The sequence below is a fragment of the Entelurus aequoreus genome, linkage group LG14 (genome assembly GCF_033978785.1).
Source record: "Entelurus aequoreus isolate RoL-2023_Sb linkage group LG14, RoL_Eaeq_v1.1, whole genome shotgun sequence".
NCBI classification, from domain to species: Eukaryota; Metazoa; Chordata; class Actinopteri; order Syngnathiformes; family Syngnathidae; genus Entelurus; species Entelurus aequoreus.
Window position 1 is genome coordinate 60,915,915 of NC_084744.1, and position 22,500 is coordinate 60,938,414.

Below are 22,500 nucleotides of genomic sequence, written 5' to 3' on the forward strand. Positions count from 1 at the left end.
CTCCCAGGATGGCGGCGAGGGCTACAGAGACGAGGATGACGATCTGATGATGGATGACGCTCCGACGACCAGCCGCCACCACAACTACCATCATCACGACATGGAGCACACCGTCCATCGTACTCTGTCCAACGACTTCTGATGTGGCACTACCTCCCCACCTTCTACCATCCTAGTCACGTTCGTTGTGTCCTTGGGCAAGACACTTCACCCTTGCTCCTGATGGCTGCTGGTTAGCGCCTTGCATGGCAGCTCCCGCCATCAGTGTGTGAATGTGTGTGTGAATGGGTGAATGTGGAAATAGTGTCAAAGCGCTTTGAGTACCTTGAAGGTAGAAAAGCGCTATACAAGTATAACCCATTTATCATTTATTTACCTCCTAACTTATATATATATATACTGTATATATAATTTGCACATCAGTTTACAGTAAGTATATATATACACATATATATATATATATATATATATATATATTTTTTCCCCCCCTTTCATTTGACTATTATCATATTGAATGCCAACAAGCTGATGGAAAATTGTTTTGCAATCAGAAATGAAGGTAACAAGCCGATATTAAAGTTCAGCTGTTGTAGAATTAATTTCAAAAAGGTTTTCAATGACAAAAAAATATATATATATTATTATCTTGTGCACTCCAAGGTCAAAACAACACAGTTATTAGAAAAAAGTATTGTAATAATAATAATAATAATGTAGGCTCTTACGACTTCTTTGATTGTCTTGTCTTTATTGTACAAGATGCAGTTCAACCACACAACTCCACTGTTTGTTTTAATTTGTTATTGAACAACAAACATACATTTATAATTCACACAAAAGTCAAAGCACTTTCAACATCAAGGAAAGAAAACAAAAGCAAATACAGATAAAGTATTAATACCAAAAAAATAAAAATACAATAAAAAGGGCTACCTAAATCACTTTTAATGTTTTTAACAAGGATATAAATTTAAAGGCTTTTGTACTACTAATCATTCTCCAAGATTTGATTGATAATGGTAACCCATTCAACCAAAATATAAAATGTGGGCCTTACTTTCAAAAATCGACATTTATGTCGAAAAACAACAACTCTTTCCCCGGCAATACCAACAACGTCACTTCCCTATCTCTCCCCGGAAGTCCCGCCCCCCAGCCAAAGTCACAGACAGCCGCTACAGTATAATGTATCGTGCATTTTAACATCACATAATTGTATTTTAAAAGCCCGCTAAATTCTCAGTTTTTATGTAATTGTTGAAAGCCTATAACGTCGAAAAATGACCTTTTTTAATAAATCGATTACAAGTCGTGTTGCTTCCCCAACTGGCAGGGCGGAACATTCTGCGAGGAGGCGGAACTTGTCAAGTCGGAATGATTTTGGCGGTGCACTCAAAAGTCAAAACACCTCAGTTATTAAAAAGTATATTTTAAAAGCCGGCACGTCCGACCAAATTCTCAGTTTTTATGTAATTGTTGAAAGTATATCACGTCGAAAAATGACATTTTTAATAAATCGATTACAAGTCGTCTTTAGGGCGGAACCTCTGCGAGGGGGCGGAACTTGTGTCAAATTGGAATGATTTTGGCGGTGCAAAACAACCCATTTATTAAAAAGTACGCGCCGTGCATTTTAACATCATATAATTGTGTTTTAAAAGCCTAAAAATTCTACATTTTTATGTAATGGTTGAAAGCCTATCATGTCGAAAAATGATCTTTTTAATAAATCGATTACAAGTCGTGTTTCTTCCCCAATTGGCAGGGCGGAAATGTCTGCGAGGGGGCGGAACTGTGTCAAGTCGGAATGATTTTGGCGGTGCACTCAAAGGTAAAAACAACGCAGTTATTAAGAAGCGTGCGCCGTGCATTTTTAACATCATGTAATTATGTTTTAAAAGCCGGCACGTCCGACTAAATTTTTAAATTTTATGTAATTGTTGAAAGTCTATCATGTCGACAAAAATGACATTTTTAATAAATCGATTACAAGTCTTGTTTAGGGCGGAACATTCTGCGAGGGGGCGGAACTTGTGCCAAGTCGGAATGATTTTGGCGGTGCACTCTAAGGACAAAAAGACAGTTATTAAAAAGTGTGCGCCGTGCATTTTAACATCATATAATTATGGTTTAAAATTCGTCTAAATTCTCATTTTTTATGTAATGTCGAAAAATTACTTTTTTAATAAAACGATTAAACAAGTCGTGTTTAGGGCGTTAATGTCTGCGAGAGGGCGGAACTTGTGTCGAGTCGGAATGATTTTGGCGGTGCACTAAAAGGACAAAAAAACAGTTATTAAAAAGTGTGCGCCGTGCATTTTAACATCATATAATTATGGTTTAAAATTCGTCTAAATTCTTATTTTTTATGTAATGTCGAAAAAATACTTTTTTAATAAAACGATTAAACAAGTCGTGTTTAGGGCGTTAATGTCTGCGAGAGGGCGGAACTTGTGTCGAGTCGGAATGATTTTGGCGGTGCACTCAAAGGTCAAAACAAGCCAGTTAATAAAAAGTACGCGCCGTGTATTTTAACATCATATAATTATGTTTTAAAAGCCGGCTAAATTCTCCGTTTTTATGTAATGGTTGAAAGTCTACCATGTCGAAAAATGACCTTTTCAATAAATCGATTACAAGTCGTGTTTAGGGCGGAACTTGTGTCAAGTCGGAATTATTTTGGCGGTGCACTTAAAGTCAAAACAAGCCAGTTATTAAAAAGTACGCGCCGTGCATTTTAACATCATATGATTATATTTTAAAAGCCGGCACGTCCGGCTAAATTTTTAAATTTTAATGTAATGGTTGAAAGTATAGCATGTCGAAAAAATTACCTTTTTAATAAATCGATTACAAGTCTTGTTTAGGGCGGAACATTCTGCGAGGGGGCGGAACTTGTGTCAAGTTGGAATGATTTTGGTGGTGCACTCAAAGGACAAAAAAACAGTTATTAAAAAGTGTGCGCCGTGCATTTTAACATCATATAATTATGGTTTAAAATTCGGCTAAATTCTCATTTTTTATGTAATGTCGAAAAATTACTTTTTTAATAAAACGATTAAACAAGTCGTGTTTAGAGCGTTAATGTCTGCGAGAGGGCGGAACTTGTGTCGAGTCGGAATGATTTTGGCGGTGCACTCAAAGGTCAAAACAAGCCAGTTATTAAAAAGTACGCGCCGTGCATTTTAACATCATATAATTATGTTTTAAAAGCCGGCTAAATTCTCCGTTTTTATGTAATGGTTGAAAGTCTACCATGTCGAAAAATGACCTTTTCAATAAATCGATTACAAGTCGTGTTTAGGGCGGAACTTGTGTCAAGTCGGAATTATTTTGGCGGTGCACTTAAAGTCAAAACAAGCCAGTTATTAAAAAGTACGCGCCGTGCATTTTAACATCATATAATTATGTTTTAAAAGCCGGCTAAATTCTCAATTTTTATGTATTAGTTGAAAGCCTATCATGTCGAAAAGTGACCTTTTTAATAAATCGATTACAAGTCGTGTTTAGGGCGGAACCTCTGCGAGGGGGCGAAACTTATGTCAAGTCGGAATTATTTTGGCGGTGCACTCAAAGGTCAAAACAACCCAGTTATTAAAAAGTACGCGCCATATAATTATATGTTAAATGCCGGCTAAACTTTCAATTTATATGTATTAGTTGAAAGTCTACCATGTCGGAAAATGACATTTTTAATAAATCGATTACAAGTCGTGTTTCTTCCCCAATTGGCAGGGCGAAAATGTCTGCGAGGGGGCGGAACTTGTGTCAAGTCGGAATGATTTTGGCGGTGCACTCAAAGGTCAAAACAACCCAGTTATTAAAAAGTACGCGCCATATAATTATATTTTAAAAGCCGGCTAAATTCTCCGTTTTTTATGTATTAGTTGAAATCCTGTCATGCCGAAAAATGACCTTTTTAGGAAATCGATTACAAGTCGTGTTTAGGGCGGAAATGTCTGCGAGGGGGCGGAACTTGTGTCAAGTCGGAATGATTTAAGCGGTGCACTCAAAGGTCAAAACAACCCAGTTATTAAAAAGCGTGCGGCGTGCATTTTAACATCATATGATTATGTTTTAAAAGCCGGATAAATTCTCACTTTTTATGTATTAGTTGAAAGTCTATCATGTCTGAAAATGAGCTTTTTCCGGAGTCGTCGGGCCAGCGTGTGTCTGAGAGGAGCAGGAGCCGGCTGGGAGTGATGGTGACGGGGCTCCTGGGAGGCTCACTGCTCGCTGTGTACGCGCTCACTACACCCTTCCTGGCCCCAGCCTGGAGGAAAGTCTGCCTACCGTTTGTCCCCGCGACCCCCGCACAAGTGCAGAATGTCCTCCGTGCACTGCGGGCCAGGTCGGGCACTCTGGTGGACATTGGCAGTGGAGATGGAAGGATCGTAAGTTCGTAAAACACTTTTTGTCACATTCAAAATATTCAATAACATCACAGAAGTGAAAACGTTGTTTCAAATTAAATGAGCACCTAAATGTTCCTGTTCAATTTATTTACTGTTATTACAGTTTGTTATGTTCGCAGAGACAGAACTACGGTGGCCGATGAGGGCAACGTCCAAACATGCCTTAAAAACAGAAATGAGCTAAAAACACACAAAAATACTACAGGAGCGAAAACAAATGCAAATAAACAAAAACCTGCAAATGCCAAAAATCTTTTAAAAAAACAAAACACACGCATGACAGTCAGAACTGCTGCACTTTCATGGAAATAAATCAGAAGTTAGCTAAGCTACCAGGAAGTTAGTCAAACTACCAGGAAGTAAGGCAGGCTGACAGGAAGTTAGTCAGGCTGACAGGAAGTTAGTCAAGCTACCAGGAAGTTAGCCAAGCTACCAGGAAGTTAGCTAAGCTACCAGGAAGTTAGCCAAGCTACCAGGAAGTTAGCTAAGCTACCAGGAAGTTAGTCAGGCAACCAAGAAGTAAGGCAGGCTGACAGGAAGTTAGTCAAGCTACCAGGAAGTTAGCCAAGCTACCAGGAAGTTAGTCAAGCTACCAGGAAGTTAGTCAGGCTGACAGGAAGTCAGCCAAGCTACCAGGAAGTTAGCCAAGCTACCAGGAAGTTAGCTAAACTACCAGGAAGTTAGCCAAGCTACCAGGAAGTTAGCTAAGCTACCAGGAAGTTAGCCAAGCTACCAGGAAGTTAGCCAGGCTACCAGGAAGTTAGCTAAGTTACCAGGAAGTTAGCCAAGCTACCAGGAAGTTAGTCTGGTTGCCAGGAAGTAAGCAGGTTAGCAGCAAGTTATGCAGGCTACCAGGAAGTTAGCCAAGCTACCAGGAAGTTAGCTAAGCTACCAAAAAGTTAGGCAGGCTAACAGGAAGTTAGTCAAGTTACCAGGAAGTTAGCCAAGCTACCAGGAAGTTAGCTAAGCTACCAGGAAGTTAGGCAGGCTAACAGGAAGTTAGTCACGCTACCAGGAAGTTAGCCAAGCTACCAGGAAGTTAGACAGGCAACCAGGAAGTTAGTCAGGCTTCCAGGAAATTGGTCAAGCTACTAGGAAGTTAGGCAGGCAACCAGGAAGTTAGGCAGGCAACCAGGAAGTTAGTCAGGCTGCCAGGAAGTTAGTCAGGCTACCAGGAAGTTAGGCAGGCTGACAGGAAATTATCCACACTCCCAGGAAGTTAGGCAGACAACCAGGAAGTTAGGTAGGCAACCAGGAAGTTAGTCAGGCTGCCAGGAAGTTAGTCATGCTACTAGGAAGTTAGGCAGGCAACCAGGAAGTTAGGCAGGCTGCCAGGAAATTAGTCACGCTACTAGGAAGTTAGGCAGGCTGCCAGGAAGTTAGAGCCAAGCTACCAGGACTGCAGGTTGACGCCTGTTCAATAAATGACGCTAGCAAGTACTCGTCAGCAGTAACACCAAAACTTTGATGTTTAATTGAGAATATAGAACATTACACACGACGTCGAAATGTTTTAGCATGACTTTGGTAAGCTATGAAACCGCATTACGACTAGCATAGTCAGACATAATGTGCTTCAATTATTATAAGGACCCCAAAATGGGACGTATAAGGAGACATTATCGGGTGTTTTGTTTCGCAAAACCAACTTTTCCTACCGATTGGTACCTGCTGATGTGTATTTGGGATCTGCATAAATCCTGAAAATGTGTCTGCCATTTTAGTCACTAAGCGCCTTCTTCTCCTCTATCCTCTCTTTGTGGGGCTTTCATCCTCCACCGCGGCCATCGCTAATGTACAGTCCCAACTCATATCAGTCAGTAGATTCGCTATGGAAGCGCTAAAAGGCACGCTACAGCAAACATGACTTGGAGGAGACGCTGTCGAAGTGGAGGCACGTGAATAGGACTAAGATACTTTGTTGTGCAGGTGATCGCAGCAGCAAGGCGCGGATTTCAGGCTTCGGGCTTTGAGTTGAACCCCTGGCTGGTGTGGTACTCTCGCTACAAGGCCTGGAGGGAAGGAGTCTACCACACCACCGCCTTTCACATCTCAGACTTATGGAAGGTCAGTTTTACACTTAGTCCATGTAGTAATTACACTTAGTCCATGTAGTAGTCAGTATTACACTTAGTCCGTGTAGTAGTCAGTATTACACTTAGTCCATGTACTAGTCAGTTTTACACTTAGTCCATGTAGTAGTCAGTGTTACACTTAGTCCATGTACTAGTCAGTTTTACACTTAGTCCATGTAGTAGTCAGTGTTACACTTAGTCCATGTACTAGTCAGTGTTACACTTAGTCCATGTAGTAGTCAGTGTTACACTTAGTCCATGTAGTAGTCAGTATTACATTTAGTCCATGTAGTAGTCAGTGTTACACTTAGTCCATGTAGTAATTACACTTAGTCCATGTAGTAGTCAGTGTTACACTTAGTCCATGTAGTAGTCAGTATTACACTTAGTCCATGTAGTAGTCAGTGTTACACTTAGTCCATGTAGTAGTCAGTATTACACTTAGTCCATGTAGTAGTCAGTATTACACTTAGTCCATGTAGTAGTCAGTATTACACTTAGTCCGTGTAGTAGTCAGTATTACACTTAGTCCATGTAGTAGTCAGTATTACACTTAGTCCATGTAGTAGTCAGTATTACACTTAGTCCATGTAGTAGTCAGTGTTACACTTAGTCCATGTAGTAGTCAGTATTACACTTAGTCCATGTAGTAGTCAGTGTTACACTTAGTCCATGTAGTAGTCAGTATTACACTTAGTCCATGTAGTAGTCAGTGTTACACTTAGTCCATGTAGTAGTCAGTGTTACACTTAGTCCATGTAGTAGTCAGTATTACACTTAGTCCATGTAGTAGTCAGTATTACACTTAGTCCATGTAGTAATTACACTTAGTCCATGTAGTAGTCAGTGTTACACTTAGTCCATGTAGTAGTCAGTATTACACTTAGTCCATGTAGTAGTCAGTATTACACTTAGTCCGTGTAGTAGTCAGTATTACACTTAGTCCATGTAGTAGTCAGTGTTACACTTAGTCCGTGTAGTAGTCAGTATTACACTTAGTCCATGTAGTAGTCAGTTTTACACTTAGTCCATGTAGTAATTACACTTAGTCCATGTAGTAGTCAGTGTTACACTTAGTCCATGTAGTAGTCAGTATTACACTTAGTCCATGTAGTAGTCAGTGTTACACTTAGTCCATGTAGTGGTCAGTATTACACTTAGTCCATGTAGTAGTCAGTATTACACTTAGTCCATGTAGTAGTCAGTATTACACTTAGTCCATGTAGTAGTCAGTATTTCACTTAGTCCGTGTAGTAGTCAGTATTACACTTAGTCCATGTAGTAGTCAGTGTTACACTTAGTCCATGTAGTAGTCAGTATTACACTTAGTCCATGTAGTAGTCAGTGTTACACTTAGTCCATGTAGTAGTCAGTATTACACTTAGTCCATGTAGTAGTCAGTGTTACACTTAGTCCATGTAGTGGTCAGTATTACACTTAGTCCATGTAGTAGTCAGTATTACACTTAGTCCATGTAGTAGTCAGTATTACACTTAGTCCATGTAGTAGTCAGTATTTCACTTAGTCCGTGTAGTAGTCAGTATTACACTTAGTCCATGTAGTAGTCAGTGTTACACTTAGTCCATGTAGTAGTCAGTATTACACTTAGTCCATGTAGTAGTCAGTGTTACACTTAGTCCATGTAGTAGTCAGTATTACACTTAGTCCATGTAGTAGTCAGTATTACACTTAGTCCATGTAGTAGTCAGTATTACACTTAGTCCGTGTAGTAGTCAGTATTACACTTAGTCCGTGTAGTAGTCAGTATTACACTTAGTCCATGTAGTAGTCAGTATTTCACTTAGTCCGTGTAGTAGTCAGTATTACACTTAGTCCATGTAGTAGTCAGTGTTACACTTAGTCCATGTAGTAGTCAGTATTACACTTAGTCCATGTAGTAGTCAGTGTTACACTTAGTCCATGTAGTAGTCAGTATTACACTTAGTCCATGTAGTAGTCAGTATTACACTTAGTCCATGTAGTAGTCAGTGTTACACTTAGTCCGTGTAGTAGTCAGTATTACACTTAGTCCGTGTAGTAGTCAGTATTACACTTAGTCCATGTAGTAGTCAGTATTACACTTAGTCCATGTAGTAGTCAGTATTACACTTAGTCCGTGTAGTAGTCAGTTTTACACTTAGTCCATGTAGTAGTCAGTATTACACTTAGTCCATGTAGTAGTCAGTATTACACTTAGTCCATGTAGTAGTCAGTGTTACACTTAGTCCATGTAGTAGTCAGTATTACACTTAGTCCATGTAGTAGTCAGTGTTACACTTAGTCCATGTAGTAGTCAGTATTACACTTAGTCCATGTAGTAGTCAGTATTACACTTAGTCCATGTAGTAGTCAGTATTACACTTAGTCCATGTAGTAATTACACTTAGTCTATGTAGTAGTCAGTATTACACTTAGTCCATGTAGTAGTCAGTATTACACTTAGTCCGTGTAGTAGTCAGTATTACACTTAGTCCATGTAGTAGTCAGTGTTACACTTAGTCCGTGTAGTAGTCAGTATTACACTTAGTCCATGTAGTAGTCAGTATTACACTTAGTCCATGTAGTAATTACACTTAGTCCATGTAGTAGTCAGTGTTACACTTAGTCCATGTAGTAGTCAGTATTACACTTAGTCCATGTAGTAGTCAGTGTTACACTTAGTCCATGTAGTGGTCAGTATTACACTTAGTCCATGTAGTAGTCAGTATTACACTTAGTCCATGTAGTAGTCAGTATTACACTTAGTCCATGTAGTAGTCAGTATTTCACTTAGTCCGTGTAGTAGTCAGTATTACACTTAGTCCATGTAGTAGTCAGTGTTACACTTAGTTCATGTAGTAGTCAGTATTACACTTAGTCCATGTAGTAGTCAGTGTTACACTTAGTCCATGTAGTAGTCAGTATTACACTTAGTCCATGTAGTAGTCAGTATTACACTTAGTCCATGTAGTAGTCAGTATTACACTTAGTCCGTGTAGTAGTCAGTATTACACTTAGTCCGTGTAGTAGTCAGTATTACACTTAGTCCATGTAGTAGTCAGTATTTCACTTAGTCCGTGTAGTAGTCAGTATTACACTTAGTCCATGTAGTAGTCAGTGTTACACTTAGTCCATGTAGTAGTCAGTATTACACTTAGTCCATGTAGTAGTCAGTGTTACACTTAGTCCATGTAGTAGTCAGTATTACACTTAGTCCATGTAGTAGTCAGTATTACACTTAGTCCATGTAGTAGTCAGTGTTACACTTAGTCCGTGTAGTAGTCAGTATTACACTTAGTCCGTGTAGTAGTCAGTATTACACTTAGTCCATGTAGTAGTCAGTATTACACTTAGTCCATGTAGTAGTCAGTATTACACTTAGTCCGTGTAGTAGTCAGTTTTACACTTAGTCCATGTAGTAGTCAGTATTACACTTAGTCCATGTAGTAGTCAGTATTACACTTAGTCCATGTAGTAGTCAGTGTTACACTTAGTCCATGTAGTAGTCAGTATTACACTTAGTCCATGTAGTAGTCAGTATTACACTTAGTCCATGTAGTAGTCAGTATTACACTTAGTCCATGTAGTAATTACACTTAGTCCATGTAGTAGTCAGTGTTACACTTAGTCTATGTAGTAGTCAGTATTACACTTAGTCCATGTAGTAGTCAGTATTACACTTAGTCCGTGTAGTAGTCAGTATTACACTTAGTCCATGTAGTAGTCAGTGTTACACTTAGTCCATGTAGTAGTCAGTGTTACACTTAGTCCGTGTAGTAGTCAGTATTACACTTAGTCCATGTAGTAATTACACTTAGTCCATGTAGTAGTCAGTGTTACACTTAGTCCATGTAGTAGTCAGTATTACACTTAGTCCATGTAGTAGTCAGTGTTACACTTAGTCCATGTAGTGGTCAGTATTACACTTAGTCCATGTAGTAGTCAGTATTACACTTAGTCCATGTAGTAGTCAGTATTACACTTAGTCCATGTAGTAGTCAGTATTTCACTTAGTCCGTGTAGTAGTCAGTATTACACTTAGTCCATGTAGTAGTCAGTGTTACACTTAGTTCATGTAGTAGTCAGTATTACACTTAGTCCATGTAGTAGTCAGTGTTACACTTAGTCCATGTAGTAGTCAGTATTACACTTAGTCCATGTAGTAGTCAGTATTACACTTAGTCCGTGTAGTAGTCAGTATTACACTTAGTCCATGTAGTAGTCAGTGTTACACTTAGTCCGTGTAGTAGTCAGTATTACACTTAGTCCGTGTAGTAGTCAGTATTACACTTAGTCCATGTAGTAGTCAGTATTACACTTAGTCCATGTAGTAGTCAGTATTACACTTAGTCCATGTAGTAGTCAGTATTACACTTAGTCCGTGTAGTAGTCAGTTTTACACTTAGTCCATGTAGTAGTCAGTATTACACTTAGTCCATGTAGTAGTCAGTATTACACTTAGTCCGTGTAGTAGTCAGTTTTACACTTAGTCCATGTAGTAGTCAGTATTACACTTAGTCCATGTAGTAGTCAGTGTTACACTTAGTCCATGTAGTAGTCAGTATTACACTTAGTCCATGTAGTAATTACACTTAGTCCATGTAGTAGTCAGTATTACACTTAGTCCATGTAGTAATTACACTTAGTCCATGTAGTAGTCAGTATTACACTTAGTCCGTGTAGTAGTCAGTGTTACACTTAGTCCATGTAGTAGTCAGTTTTACACTTAGTCCATGTAGTAGTCAGTATTACACTTAGTCTGTGTAGTAGTCAGTATTACACTTAGTCCATGTAGTAGTCAGTATTACACTTAGTCCATGTAGTAGTCAGTATTACACTTAGTCCGTGTAGTAGTCAGTATTACACTTAGTCCATGTAGTAGTCAGTATTACACTTAGTCCATGTAGTAGTCAGTATTACACTTAGTCTGTGTAGTAGTCAGTATTACACTTAGTCCATGTAGTAGTCAGTATTACACTTAGTCCATGTAGTAGTCAGTATTACACTTAGTCCGTGTAGTAGTCAGTATTACACTTAGTCCATGTAGTAGTCAGTATTACACTTAGTCCATGTAGTAGTCAGTATTACACTTAGTCCATGTAGTAGTCAGTATTACACTTAGTCCATGTAGTAGTCAGTATTACACTTAGTCCATGTAGTAAGTCCATTCTCAAGGATCACAATCATTTTAGTGATTACTTTTGTTGTTGTTTTTTTTAGGTCAGCTTTGCACAATACTCCAATGTTGTCATATTTGGAGTGCCTCAAATGGTAAGTCCCACTATTTGGCACATACTTTTCCTACACTTTAATTATTTGGTGTGTTGTTGTTTTGTACACAGCACATACTGGAAATACAATTTAACAAGAAAACTAAAAAAAAAGCAAAGTTGAAACGTTAAAACTTATAAAACTAGTAATAATTACCGTAAATACCGGACTGTAAGTCGCTACTTCTTTCCCTACACTTTGAGCCCTGCGGCTTATAAAACGGTGCAGGTAATTTATGGAGTAATAATAATAATAATAATGGATTTTATTTGTAAAAGCACTTTGCATTGAGCAAACAACCTCAAAGTGCTACAGTGTGTTAAAAAAAATGAAAAGATAATACAAATAAATACAAATAAAAACTACAACAGCCTAATAGCTAGAACTAGCACGCATATATCTAAAAAAAAATAGGCTTTTTTCAAAAGAAGGGTTTTTAAGCCTTTTTTAAAAGCATTCACGGTCTGTGGTGCCCTCAGGTGGTCAGGGAGAGCGTTCCACCGACTGTCCCATTGTTCGTAGCGTTGTCCTCAGAGGTTGGAGGAGGTTAGTCTGTCCGGAGCGGTTTGGGGGTGAGCAGTTCTTTGAGGTTTAGTAGGGAGACTTTGTATTCAATCCTAAGTGGAACAGGAAGCCAGCGAAGGGATCTGAGAACCGGGTGTGATGCGGTGGTATTTCCGCACTCTCATCAGGATCCTAGCAGCACTATTCTGTAAGTACTGCAGCTTCTGGACTTTTCTTCGCTGGCGGCCATATTGCAAATAGTTTTGAAAAAAACAACAACAAAAAGAAGCAAATACACGGAAAAAGTGCGTTATTGTTTGTGCTATGGCGCCGTCTTCTGGGCGAGTTTGCTCACTGCTGCAGTGTCCTTCCATTTAGTGCTTTCAACCGGAAGTAGAAGTGCCGTTCCATCTTCTAGCCGTCTATAGCGTTTCTACTTGTATGTATTCTTCGTTCATCAGGTATATATATATATATATATATATATATATATATATATATATATATATATATATATATATATATATATATATATATATATATATATATATATATATATATATATATATATATATTTAATTTTCCTGAGGGAACTCTCCTGAAGGAATCAATAAAGTACTGTCTATCTATCTACAAACGTATATATATATATATATATATATATATATATATATATATATATATATATATATATATATATATATATATATATATATATATATATATATATATATATATATATATATATATGATGTCATGGTTCATACACAGATGGACCAACTGGAGCTGAAGCTGGAGAAGGAGTTACCCAGCTGTGCTAAGGTGGTGGCCTGCAGATTCCCCTTCCCCAACTGGGTCCCTGAACACACCGCCGGGGAGGGTGTGGACACCGTGTGGGTGTATGAAGCCGGCTCGTTTAAGTCACACACGGCCGAGGAACACGACGTCACACTTTTGAAAGGACAGGAAGTGAAAGAGGAGTCCAAGGACCAGCAGTTGAAGAGTCCACATGATGAACAAGAGAGGACCTAAGATGGAGCCCTGAGGAACACCACTAGTGTAACTGACTGCATGTGAAGTATACACGCTCCAGCAACACGTAAGTTCCATAAATCACATTATTTGAAACATTTAAAAAGGAGAGGACTTAAAGGTGTGATTGAGGAAGGCCTCAGTTACGTCAATCCCAAGTTCGGACCGCAGTGTTCTACGTTGGCTAGCAAGGTTCAAATGTCAATGCTAGGATCTGCTCATGTGTTTTTCCACTTGTCCAAGCTCCTCTACAACAGTACAACCTTGGGGTTTGATATTTTTCATTTTCAAAACCAATACAAGATACAGATTTTTTTTTTTTTTTAACCATTAGGGCCCCCTTCAAGTTGGGTCCCTGGGCCATTTAAAAAACGAAAAAATTAAGCTAAAATCTCCAGATCAGCGGTGTCTAAATTTGTTCCAGTGAACTATATCAACACAGCTTTGTTTCATCAGTAACTAAGCATATTCGACATCATTTTGCCCTAAATTTAGCATTTTCAACCATAAAAATGGCTAGATCAAGTAAAAATAGCGATTCTACAGTAGTGTTGGCCACTAGATGAGAATTTTAATGGCCTACTGAAAGCCACTACTAGCGACCACGCAGTCTGATAGTTTATATATCAATGATGAAATCTTAACATTGCAACACATGCCAATACGGCCGGGTTAACTTATAAAGTCACATTTTAAAATTCCTGGGAAATATCCGGCTGAAACATCGCGGTATGATGACGTATGCGCGTGACGAAGTCCGAGTAACGGAAGTTATGGTACCCCGTAGAATCCTATACAAAAAGCTCTGTTTTCATTTCATAATTCCACAGTATTCTGGACATCTTTTGCAATTTTTTTAATGAACAATGAAGGCTGCAAAGAAGACAGTTGTAGGTGGGATCAGTGTATTAGCAGCGGACTACAGCAACACAACCAGGAGGACTTTGTTGGAGCGCTAGCCGCCGACCTCACCTTGACTTCCTACGTCTCCGGGCCGCCAAACGCATCGGGTGAAGTCCTTCGTCCTTCTGCCGATCGCTGGAACGCAGGTGAGCACGGGTGTTGATGAGCAAATGAGGGCTGGCTGGCGTAGGTGGAGAGCTAATGTTTTTAGCATAGCTCTGTGCAGTCTGGTTGCTAAGTTAGCTTCAATGGCGTCGTTAGCACAGCATTGTGAACCTTCGCCAGCCTGGAAAGCATTAACCGTGTATTTACATGTCCACGGTTTAATAGTATTGTTGATTTTCTATCTATCCTTCCAGTCAGGGGTTTATTTCTTTTGTTTCTATATGCAGTTAAAGCAAGATGCTATCATGTCAGCTCGTAGCTAAAGCATTTCGCCGATGTATTGTCGTGGAGATAAAAGGCACTGAATGTCCATTTGGCGTTCTGGACTCTCATTTTCAAGAGGATATAGTATCCCAGGTGGTTTAAAATACAAATCTGTGATCCACAATAGAAAAAGGAGAGAGTGTGGAATCCAATGAGCCAGCTTGTACCTAAGTTACGGTCAGAGTGAAAAAAGATACGTCCATCACTGCCTCTCAAGTCATTCACTGTAACGTTCCTCATCTACGAATCTTTCATCCTCGCTCAAATTAATGGGGTAATCATCACTTTCTCGGTCCGAATCTCTCTCGCTCCATTGTAAACAACGGGGAATTGTGAGGAATACTAGCTCCTGTGACGTCACGCTACTTCCGCTACAGGCAAGGCTTTTTTTTTATCAGCGAGCAAAAGTTGCGAACTTTATCGTCGATTTTCTCTACTAAATCCTTTCAGCAAAAATATGGCAATATCGCGAAATGATCAAGTATGACACATAGAATGGATCTGCTATTCCCGTTTAAATAAAAAAAAATCATTTCAGTAGGCCTTTAAAGCCAAATGTACATGAAACATGCTAACTGTTAGCATGCACACACTTCATAGTCATAACTTGGTACTTGACGCATTCGAGCTGTTAGCATGCCAACGTTAGCATTTAAGTTTGGCTCCACATTTCAATTTGACTACAAATTGCATATTCTAGTTTTATTTTGTAGTGTTCTGATGTTTATTTTGTCTTTAAAATGTCTCGCCGGCCAATTAAAAAACCTGTTGTGGGCCACAAATGGGCCGCACTTTGGACACCTTTGCTCTAGATCGACTTCAAAACTGTCTGTCGATATAAATGACTATTTATTTTTTGACTGTTTAAAGCCCTTTTTGTTACAGAAAACCGTTTTTTTTAATGGCAAAAACACAAAACGTGCAACATTTCACCCTCCTCCAAAGTTTTTAAAGTGGAAGATTTGATGTGAAGTAATTTGAGCCATAAATAGGACAATAATTCTTAAGTCTTTCTTTGATTCGTTATTATTTTTTAGCAATAACAGTTTAAAAAAAATCATTAAAAAATTCCCAAGGATACAAAAATGTTAAAAATGAGTCATACATTATTTTAATTTTTATTTACGTCAAAGCCCTTATATCCCTGGATCAACTTCAACGTCTACTTGTCGATTATAAACATTTTTTATTGTTGTTTAAATGTTTTTTGTTTGTTTGTTTAATGCCATTTTGTCATGGAGAATCTGTTTTTTTTATGGCAAAAAAATATTTCAAAATTGAAAATATTTGGAGCCTTCAATAGGTCAATAATTCATAACGACATTGATTTTGACAGTTTATACCATAATCAACAGTCAATTTTTAAATGTCTTTTTATTTATGAACATTTAAAAAAACAAAACATATTTAGTTTAATTGAATTTTATTTTTGAAATGAAATTGGGAAACACGGCGCCGGTCTTTTTTTCTGGTTTTAAAGCAGAGGTGTCAAAGTGGTTTTCACTGAGGGCCACATGGCAGTTATGTTTGGCCCCGCCTCTAACAGTCAATACTATTATTACACCATTTTTTATTGCTTTTTATTAGTAGATTTTTTCAGACTAAAATGTAAAAATAAATATGGTAAGTTGCAATCATTTCACATCAAAATGTAGTGTATATTACTGTACTGCTGTTTTTATGGTAATATTACTGTAAAATGTACTTTTTTTTTTTTTACTGTAAATTAAAAAAAATGCAATTTTACAGTAAAATTTTTAAAGTTTTTTTTTAAAAGTTTTTTTTTACCACAAATCAACAACTATCTATTTTTTTTGGGTGTATTACTGTAAATGCCAAAAGGGCACCACAGTTTATTACAGTAAAAAAAAAGTACTGTTTTTTTCATTTAGAGAAAAAATGCTGTAAAAAGCACAGTAAATTTCACAATTTGACCATAAAGTATATTGCTACTTTTACATTGCACAATTTGATGGATTACTTATTTGAAATCATTATTATTAGTATTTATTTATATCTAAAAAAAAATGGTTTGAATGTTTGATCATATATTTTTGCATAATTAGACAATATTTAAGTTAAAGTACATATATTTTTTTCCCCCCAAAATAGACAGAAAGAATACATTTAGTAAGAAAAGTTACAGTACGCTATTGATACATATTATTTCCAGGGCCACATAAAATGAAGTGGCGGGCCACATCCGGCCCCCGGGCCTTGAGTTTGACACCTGTGACCAAATTTATTGCATTGTAATAAATAAAAGAAAGTTTGTTGGAAACAAACTAAATAGTAAAAATGAGGTTTGTAGAGTGCAGTTTCTGGAACGGCAGCTCAATATCTCAAAGTAAAGTGAAACCAAAACCCAACAACTCTACTGAATGGAACTTAAGCCTTTCAATGAATGGCATTTTTGCCATTTTATAAAACTGGAATAGTAACAAATAAAACCTTCAACATGATTTTCAAGATTGGTGATGCAAAGGTGAATGTTTCCTTAAGTCCAGACTTTAGAGACCACCTGTAGAAAGCACAACCAACAATCTAATTGGACACGCTTAGCTTTTAAACATTTGTAACGATAACATCAGAGTTCTAACTAAACAATTTATTCCTAAGAACCGGTGTCTGGTCTGTAAGGGAGCCTACCTGGAAAGGACAGGACTTGTGGCTATTTTGGACGAATCCAATTATGTCTCCGCTAATTCACACGGTTTTAACGGTCTGTGAGGCAAAGGGGAGGATTACCACATTATTACCTCCAACCTTTTTAAAGAACGTTAAATATTTTCCAGCTTTATCAATCCAAAATCACAGCAATCAAATCATTTTCATCATAAGACCTTCTGGAGGAAAGTTCTGTGGTCAGATGAAACAAAAATGGAGCTGTTTGGCCACAATACCCAGCAATATGTTTGGAGGAGAAAAGGTGAGGCCTTTAATCCCAGGAACACCATGCCTACCGTCAAGCATGGTGGTGGTAGTATTATGCTCTGGGCCTGTTTTGCTGCCAATGGAACTGCTGCTTTACATGGGACAATGAAAAAGGAGGATTAGCTCCAAATTGTTCAGGACAAGCTAAAATCATCAGCCTGGAGGTTGGGTCTTGTTGGGTGTTCCAACAGGACAATGACCCCAAACACACCTCAAAAGTGGTAAAGGAATGGCTAAATCAGGCTAGAATAGATAGATAGTACTTTATTGATCTATTCTAGCCTGATTTAGCCATTCCTTTACCACTTTTAGAATGAAGGTTTTAGAATGGCCTTCCCAAAGCCCTGACTTAAAGGTGTGGACAATGCTGAAGAAACAAGTCCACGTCAGAAAAGCAACACATTTAGCTGAACTGCAGCAATTTAGTGGTCAAGTGGTCAAGCAGAAGCTTGTGGATGGCTACCAAAAGCGCCTTATTGCAGGTCAACTTGCCAAGGGACATGTAAGCAAATATTAACATTGCTGTATGTATACTTTTCACCCTCACATTTTCAGTAGAGCCATAATAAATTCATAAAAGAAGCAAACTTCATGAATGTTTTTTTGTGAGCAACAAGTATGTGCTCCAATCACTACATCACAACAAAATAAGAATTATTGGAAACTCAAGACAGCCATGACATGATGTTCTTTACGAGTGTATGTACACTTTTGACCACAACTGTATATATATATATATATATATATATATATATATATATATATATATATATATATAATGTATATATATATATATATATAATGTATATATCATTGCAAACGAACTGTACAATGGCATCAAGTTGCATCTACCGGCTGAATGTCAATTTATTTTGCTTACTGTAGAACATTGGACATCTGTAAGTAATTGGGGTCACGTTGTACCAAAAAAGGGATCAACATTGTCATCTGAAAAGGTAAATAGCTGTCAGGTTCAAACACTGATGCCATCTATTAAACAAGACAAGAGGCAAAGAATTAAACAGAGACAGAATTCAATTTGGACTCAATATATTGAGGAGAGTCGCCCGGCCATTGTATCCTCCTACAATCTCCAGCACGCTCTGCCAAAAGATTGCAGCCTCCTTCTTTTATTTTGGCCCCTCCCCGACCGACCACATGGCCACCGCTGTTTCCAAAGGACAAAGGTCGCAAATAAGTTCACAGAAAAGGTCGTAAACAATTCACAGAAAAGGTCAGTTCAAAAAGAGTTCCATAAAATAGTTCAAAAAGAGTTCGTAAAATAGTTCAAAAAGAGTTCCATAAAATACTTCAAAAAGAGGTCTTCTGGAAATTGGGCAGATCCTGTCATCTCTCCGCTTTGAAGTCCTTGGGCCAGAACAACATCCTTCTGGTGATTACTATACATGAAAGAACACAGAAAACCCTTCATGTGGAGTTTTACCAGCCTTACTCTTGGTAGGCCTCAAAGACAGCCCCTGTCCTTTTGCCTGGAACTCATTTCAACACGAAAGTTTTTTGTGCTAACTTACAAACAATGATTCTAACAATAGTCTTGTTTGTTTACACAACTGGTTAAAGATGTTAAGCTGTTTATGAGTGAGTTTACTACTTTGTCAATGTATATATCATTGCAAAAGATATACATCCCAGCTGAAGGTGAGTCATTCTTGACCTACTTTCATGATGAAGATTTGTCTACGGCAGGGGTCACCAACGTGGTGCCCGCGGGCACCAGGTAGCCCGTAAGGACCAGATGAGTAGCCCGCTGGCCTGTTCTAAAAATAGCTCAAATAGCAGCACTTACCAGTGAGCTGACTCTATTTTTTAAATGTTATTTATTTACTAGCAAGCTGGTCTCGCTTTGCCCGACATTTTTAATTCTAAGAGAGACAAAACTCAAATAGAATTTGAAAATCCAAGAAAATATTTTAAAGACTTGGTCTTCACTTGTTTAAATAAATTCATTAATTATTTTACTTTGCTTCTTATAACTTTCAGAAAGACAATTTTAGAGAAAAAATACAACCTTAAAAATGATTTTAGGATTTTTAAACACATATACATTTTTACCTTTTAAATTCCTTCCTCTTCTTTCCTGACAATTTAAATCAATGTTCAAGTAAATTTATTTTTTATTATTGTAAAGAATAATAAATAATTTTTTAAATTTAATTCTTCATTTTATCTTCTGTTTTTTCGACGAAGAATATTTGTGAAATATTTCTTCAAACTTATTATGATTAAAATTCAAAAAAATTATTCTGGCAAATCTAGAAAATCTGTAGAATCAAATTTAAATCTTATTTCAGAGTATTTTGAATTCATTTTAATATTTTTGTTCTGGAAAATCTAGAAGATATAATGATTTGTCTTTGTTAGAAATATAGCTTGGTCCAATTTGTTATATATTCTAACAAAGTGCAGATTGGATTTTAACCTATTTAAAACATGTCATTAAAATTCTAAAATTAATCTTAATCAGGAAAAATTACTAATGATGTTCCATAAATTCTTTTTTTAAGTTTTTCTCTTCTTTTTTTCGGTTGAATTTTAAAGAGTCGAAATTGAAGATAAACTATGTTTCAAAATTGTTTCATTTTTTTCGTGTTTTCTCCTCTTTTAAACCGTTCAATTAAGTGTAAATATCATTAATTATTAATAATAACAGAGTTAAAGGTAAATTGAGCAAATTGGCTATTTCTGGCAATTTATTGAAGTGTGTATCAAACTGGTAGCCCTTCGCATTAATCACTACCCAAGAAGTAGCTCTTGCTTTCAAAAAGGTTGGTGACTCCTGGTCTACGGCATCCTGTATGCAAATGAAGTCACGTGACCGTCCAATCCAATTAAAGGTAGGTATGTTTCCTTTCACACATTAACTCAGAATCTTTGTGTAACCTTAATCATGTTCTATTGATTATGTATGAATTGATCTTTGTCAGAACATAAATAGAAATTAAGGTCTGACTGTGTTGAATTGTTTTTCGTCGTTAAAATTCAAAATACAATTACCTTTTAATGAGTAAATGAAACATGAATTCCATATGGTTTGGCAAGTAACTTCTTGTCCAATCCTCATTTTGTCACTCAGGGTGTGGGACCGTCGGACTTGAAGAAAATGAAGACTTGCGGAGACCGGGGGTGAAGGGCTGGGAGCCACAGAGTAAATAAATGGATTAGTGTGCGTCAGTTGGGAAGGAAGTGTCTTAGAAAGAAGTCCGCTGATCCTCCATGGAGAAGTACTAGATTCATTTTGAATAGTCTACCAATGTTGCTATGTGTTCCTTTTTCCACACGACGGTGACAGCTTTATTTACACCCCAACAACTCCTTGGTGGGGACTTGATACCGGGCGGAACTAAAGTTTGTGTTTTTCTAAAGTAGACAAACAATTTTTCCTGCAATTATGGACTCTGTGGGAACTATTGGAATCCGTCAAGCAGCAATGGGATGTTTACTAACTTGTTTGGACTCTTGCTGAACTCATCTTGTGATCCAAACATGGATGTGAGGAGAACCCTTTGGACTCGACTGTAAGTCCTCCTAGAGATGTCCTGGTATCCCACCACGATTCAAAGACGTGAGTGGGGGGAGGGTGGGCCTAAATGGTGTTAATAACGGAGGAAGGAAGTGGAAAACTTCAGGAGAATGGCGTCGCCGGAAGAATGGGACCAGTCGGCGTTCAGCCGGGCCCTAACAAAGAGGTCAGACCAACGCCTGTCATGTCCGTCACTGAAGTGGACAAGGATGGCGACCACAGCGAGGAATCGGGAGAAAACGAGGAGGTCGAAGCTGATTACACCCGGAATTACTGGGAGGATGAGGACGATATCTATCAAGAGTTTGAGGAATTAGACTTTGAGGCCCTGTCGGAGGACTCGGACACGAGGAGCATCGCCTCTGACGATTCCTTCTACCCCATCGACAGTTCCGTGGGGTCGGACGGTCTCCGCTCTCCCAGCCCCGAGAGTCCGGAGCCCATCACCTTCTTTAAGGCGTGCTGCAACAACAACGCCATCATCGTCAAGATCATGATCAGACAAGGAGTGACGGAGGAGGAAGTGCAGGAGACGGACCGGAACAGAAGAGTAAGAGTAACCTGGACAAAATGTCATCTTGTGAGAAATATCCAATAGTCCTGTGGGGTCGGAGCACGGGGTTAATCCTCCTGGTGACAGATGGGAGGTGTTCTCTGCTTGGCTTTGGGATCATCTTTTAACAGGCTTGCTAAGTCATCGCCTTCATCCCTTGGTAAAACATACCGAGGTCTTCAGAAAACTAGCAGCCTCATCAGCAGTTACTCGTCCCCACAGAGAATTGTGGTATACAAACATACTGATCATGATTGTAATCGGGATAAAAGACAGGGCAATGGTTTTAGGCAAACCAAAACTTAATTGTAAACTAGAAGAGGCAATTCCTGAAGGAATCGCGTGTGAACGCTCCAATGCTGAAGTTGAAGTGAAGTGCTGACAGAATGTAGGATGAATGTAAGAATAGTTTGAATGTTGGAATGGTTTGAATGTTGAAGAGCTGAACTAAAATGCTAATGGGAGGTAGGATGAATGTTGGAATGGTTTGAATGTTGAAGAGTTTGAATTTCCAGGAAAACCGGAATTTGGTTTGGAACTTGGGAAAGTGTTAGTTTGAATGTCCAGGATGAGTGGAATGGTGGGTCTAATCTTGGTGCCGGACAGCCTGCATATCACTCAGTTTATTTACTTGACTAGTTAACCTGTGATCAACCCCTATCCTCCGTCCCTATGTGTGGACCTTCTACCAGATGTTGCTAAGGTCTTTGACTAGTTAACCTGTGATCGACCCCTATCCTCGTCCCTATGTGTGGACCTTCTACCAGATGTTGCCAAGGTCTTTGACTAGTTAACCTGTGATCAACCCCTATCCTCCGTCCCTATGTGTGGACCTTCTACCAGGTGTTGCTAAGGTCTTTGACT

The 22,500-nt window shown here is 38.3% G+C and overlaps 3 protein-coding genes across 4 annotated transcripts in view; all 3 read left to right on the top strand.

The window, feature by feature from the left end:
• LOC133665161 (neuropilin and tolloid-like protein 1) overlaps window positions 1-467 on the top strand; it is a 31,881-nt gene extending 31,414 nt beyond the window's left edge. The window contains exons 10-11 of the mRNA XM_062070389.1: window positions 1-153; window positions 377-467. The exon at window positions 1-153 is cut by the window's left edge and continues 360 nt beyond it. Of these exons, the coding sequence (XP_061926373.1) occupies window positions 1-142 (142 nt within the window). The 3' untranslated portion in view covers window positions 143-153; window positions 377-467. The remainder of the gene's footprint in view (window positions 154-376) is intronic.
• A 3,362-nt stretch (window positions 468-3,829) lies between these two features.
• Window positions 3,830-20,731, top strand: atpsckmt (fATP synthase c subunit lysine N-methyltransferase). 2 transcript variants are annotated; one of them, XR_009828708.1, is made up of 5 exons: window positions 3,830-4,394; window positions 6,345-6,482; window positions 11,690-11,740; window positions 13,016-13,343; window positions 20,637-20,731. XR_009828708.1 is itself a non-coding variant. In XM_062070394.1 (4 exons), exons 1-4 carry the CDS (start codon window positions 4,128-4,130, stop codon window positions 13,274-13,276), a joined length of 717 nt encoding a protein of 238 aa, XP_061926378.1. In that variant the 5' UTR covers window positions 3,831-4,127; the 3' UTR covers window positions 13,277-14,074. The 2 variants fall into 2 exon arrangements, 1 of the variants encoding a protein (XP_061926378.1); XM_062070394.1 differs by lacking the exon at window positions 20,637-20,731 and having other exon boundaries at window positions 3,831-4,394; window positions 13,016-14,074.
• A 392-nt stretch (window positions 20,732-21,123) lies between these two features.
• Window positions 21,124-22,500, top strand: part of ankrd33bb (ankyrin repeat domain 33Bb) — a 16,707-nt gene continuing 15,330 nt past the window's right edge. The window contains exon 1 of the mRNA XM_062070390.1: window positions 21,124-21,633. Coding sequence (XP_061926374.1) covers window positions 21,151-21,633 — 483 coding nt within the window. The 5' untranslated portion in view covers window positions 21,124-21,150. The remainder of the gene's footprint in view (window positions 21,634-22,500) is intronic.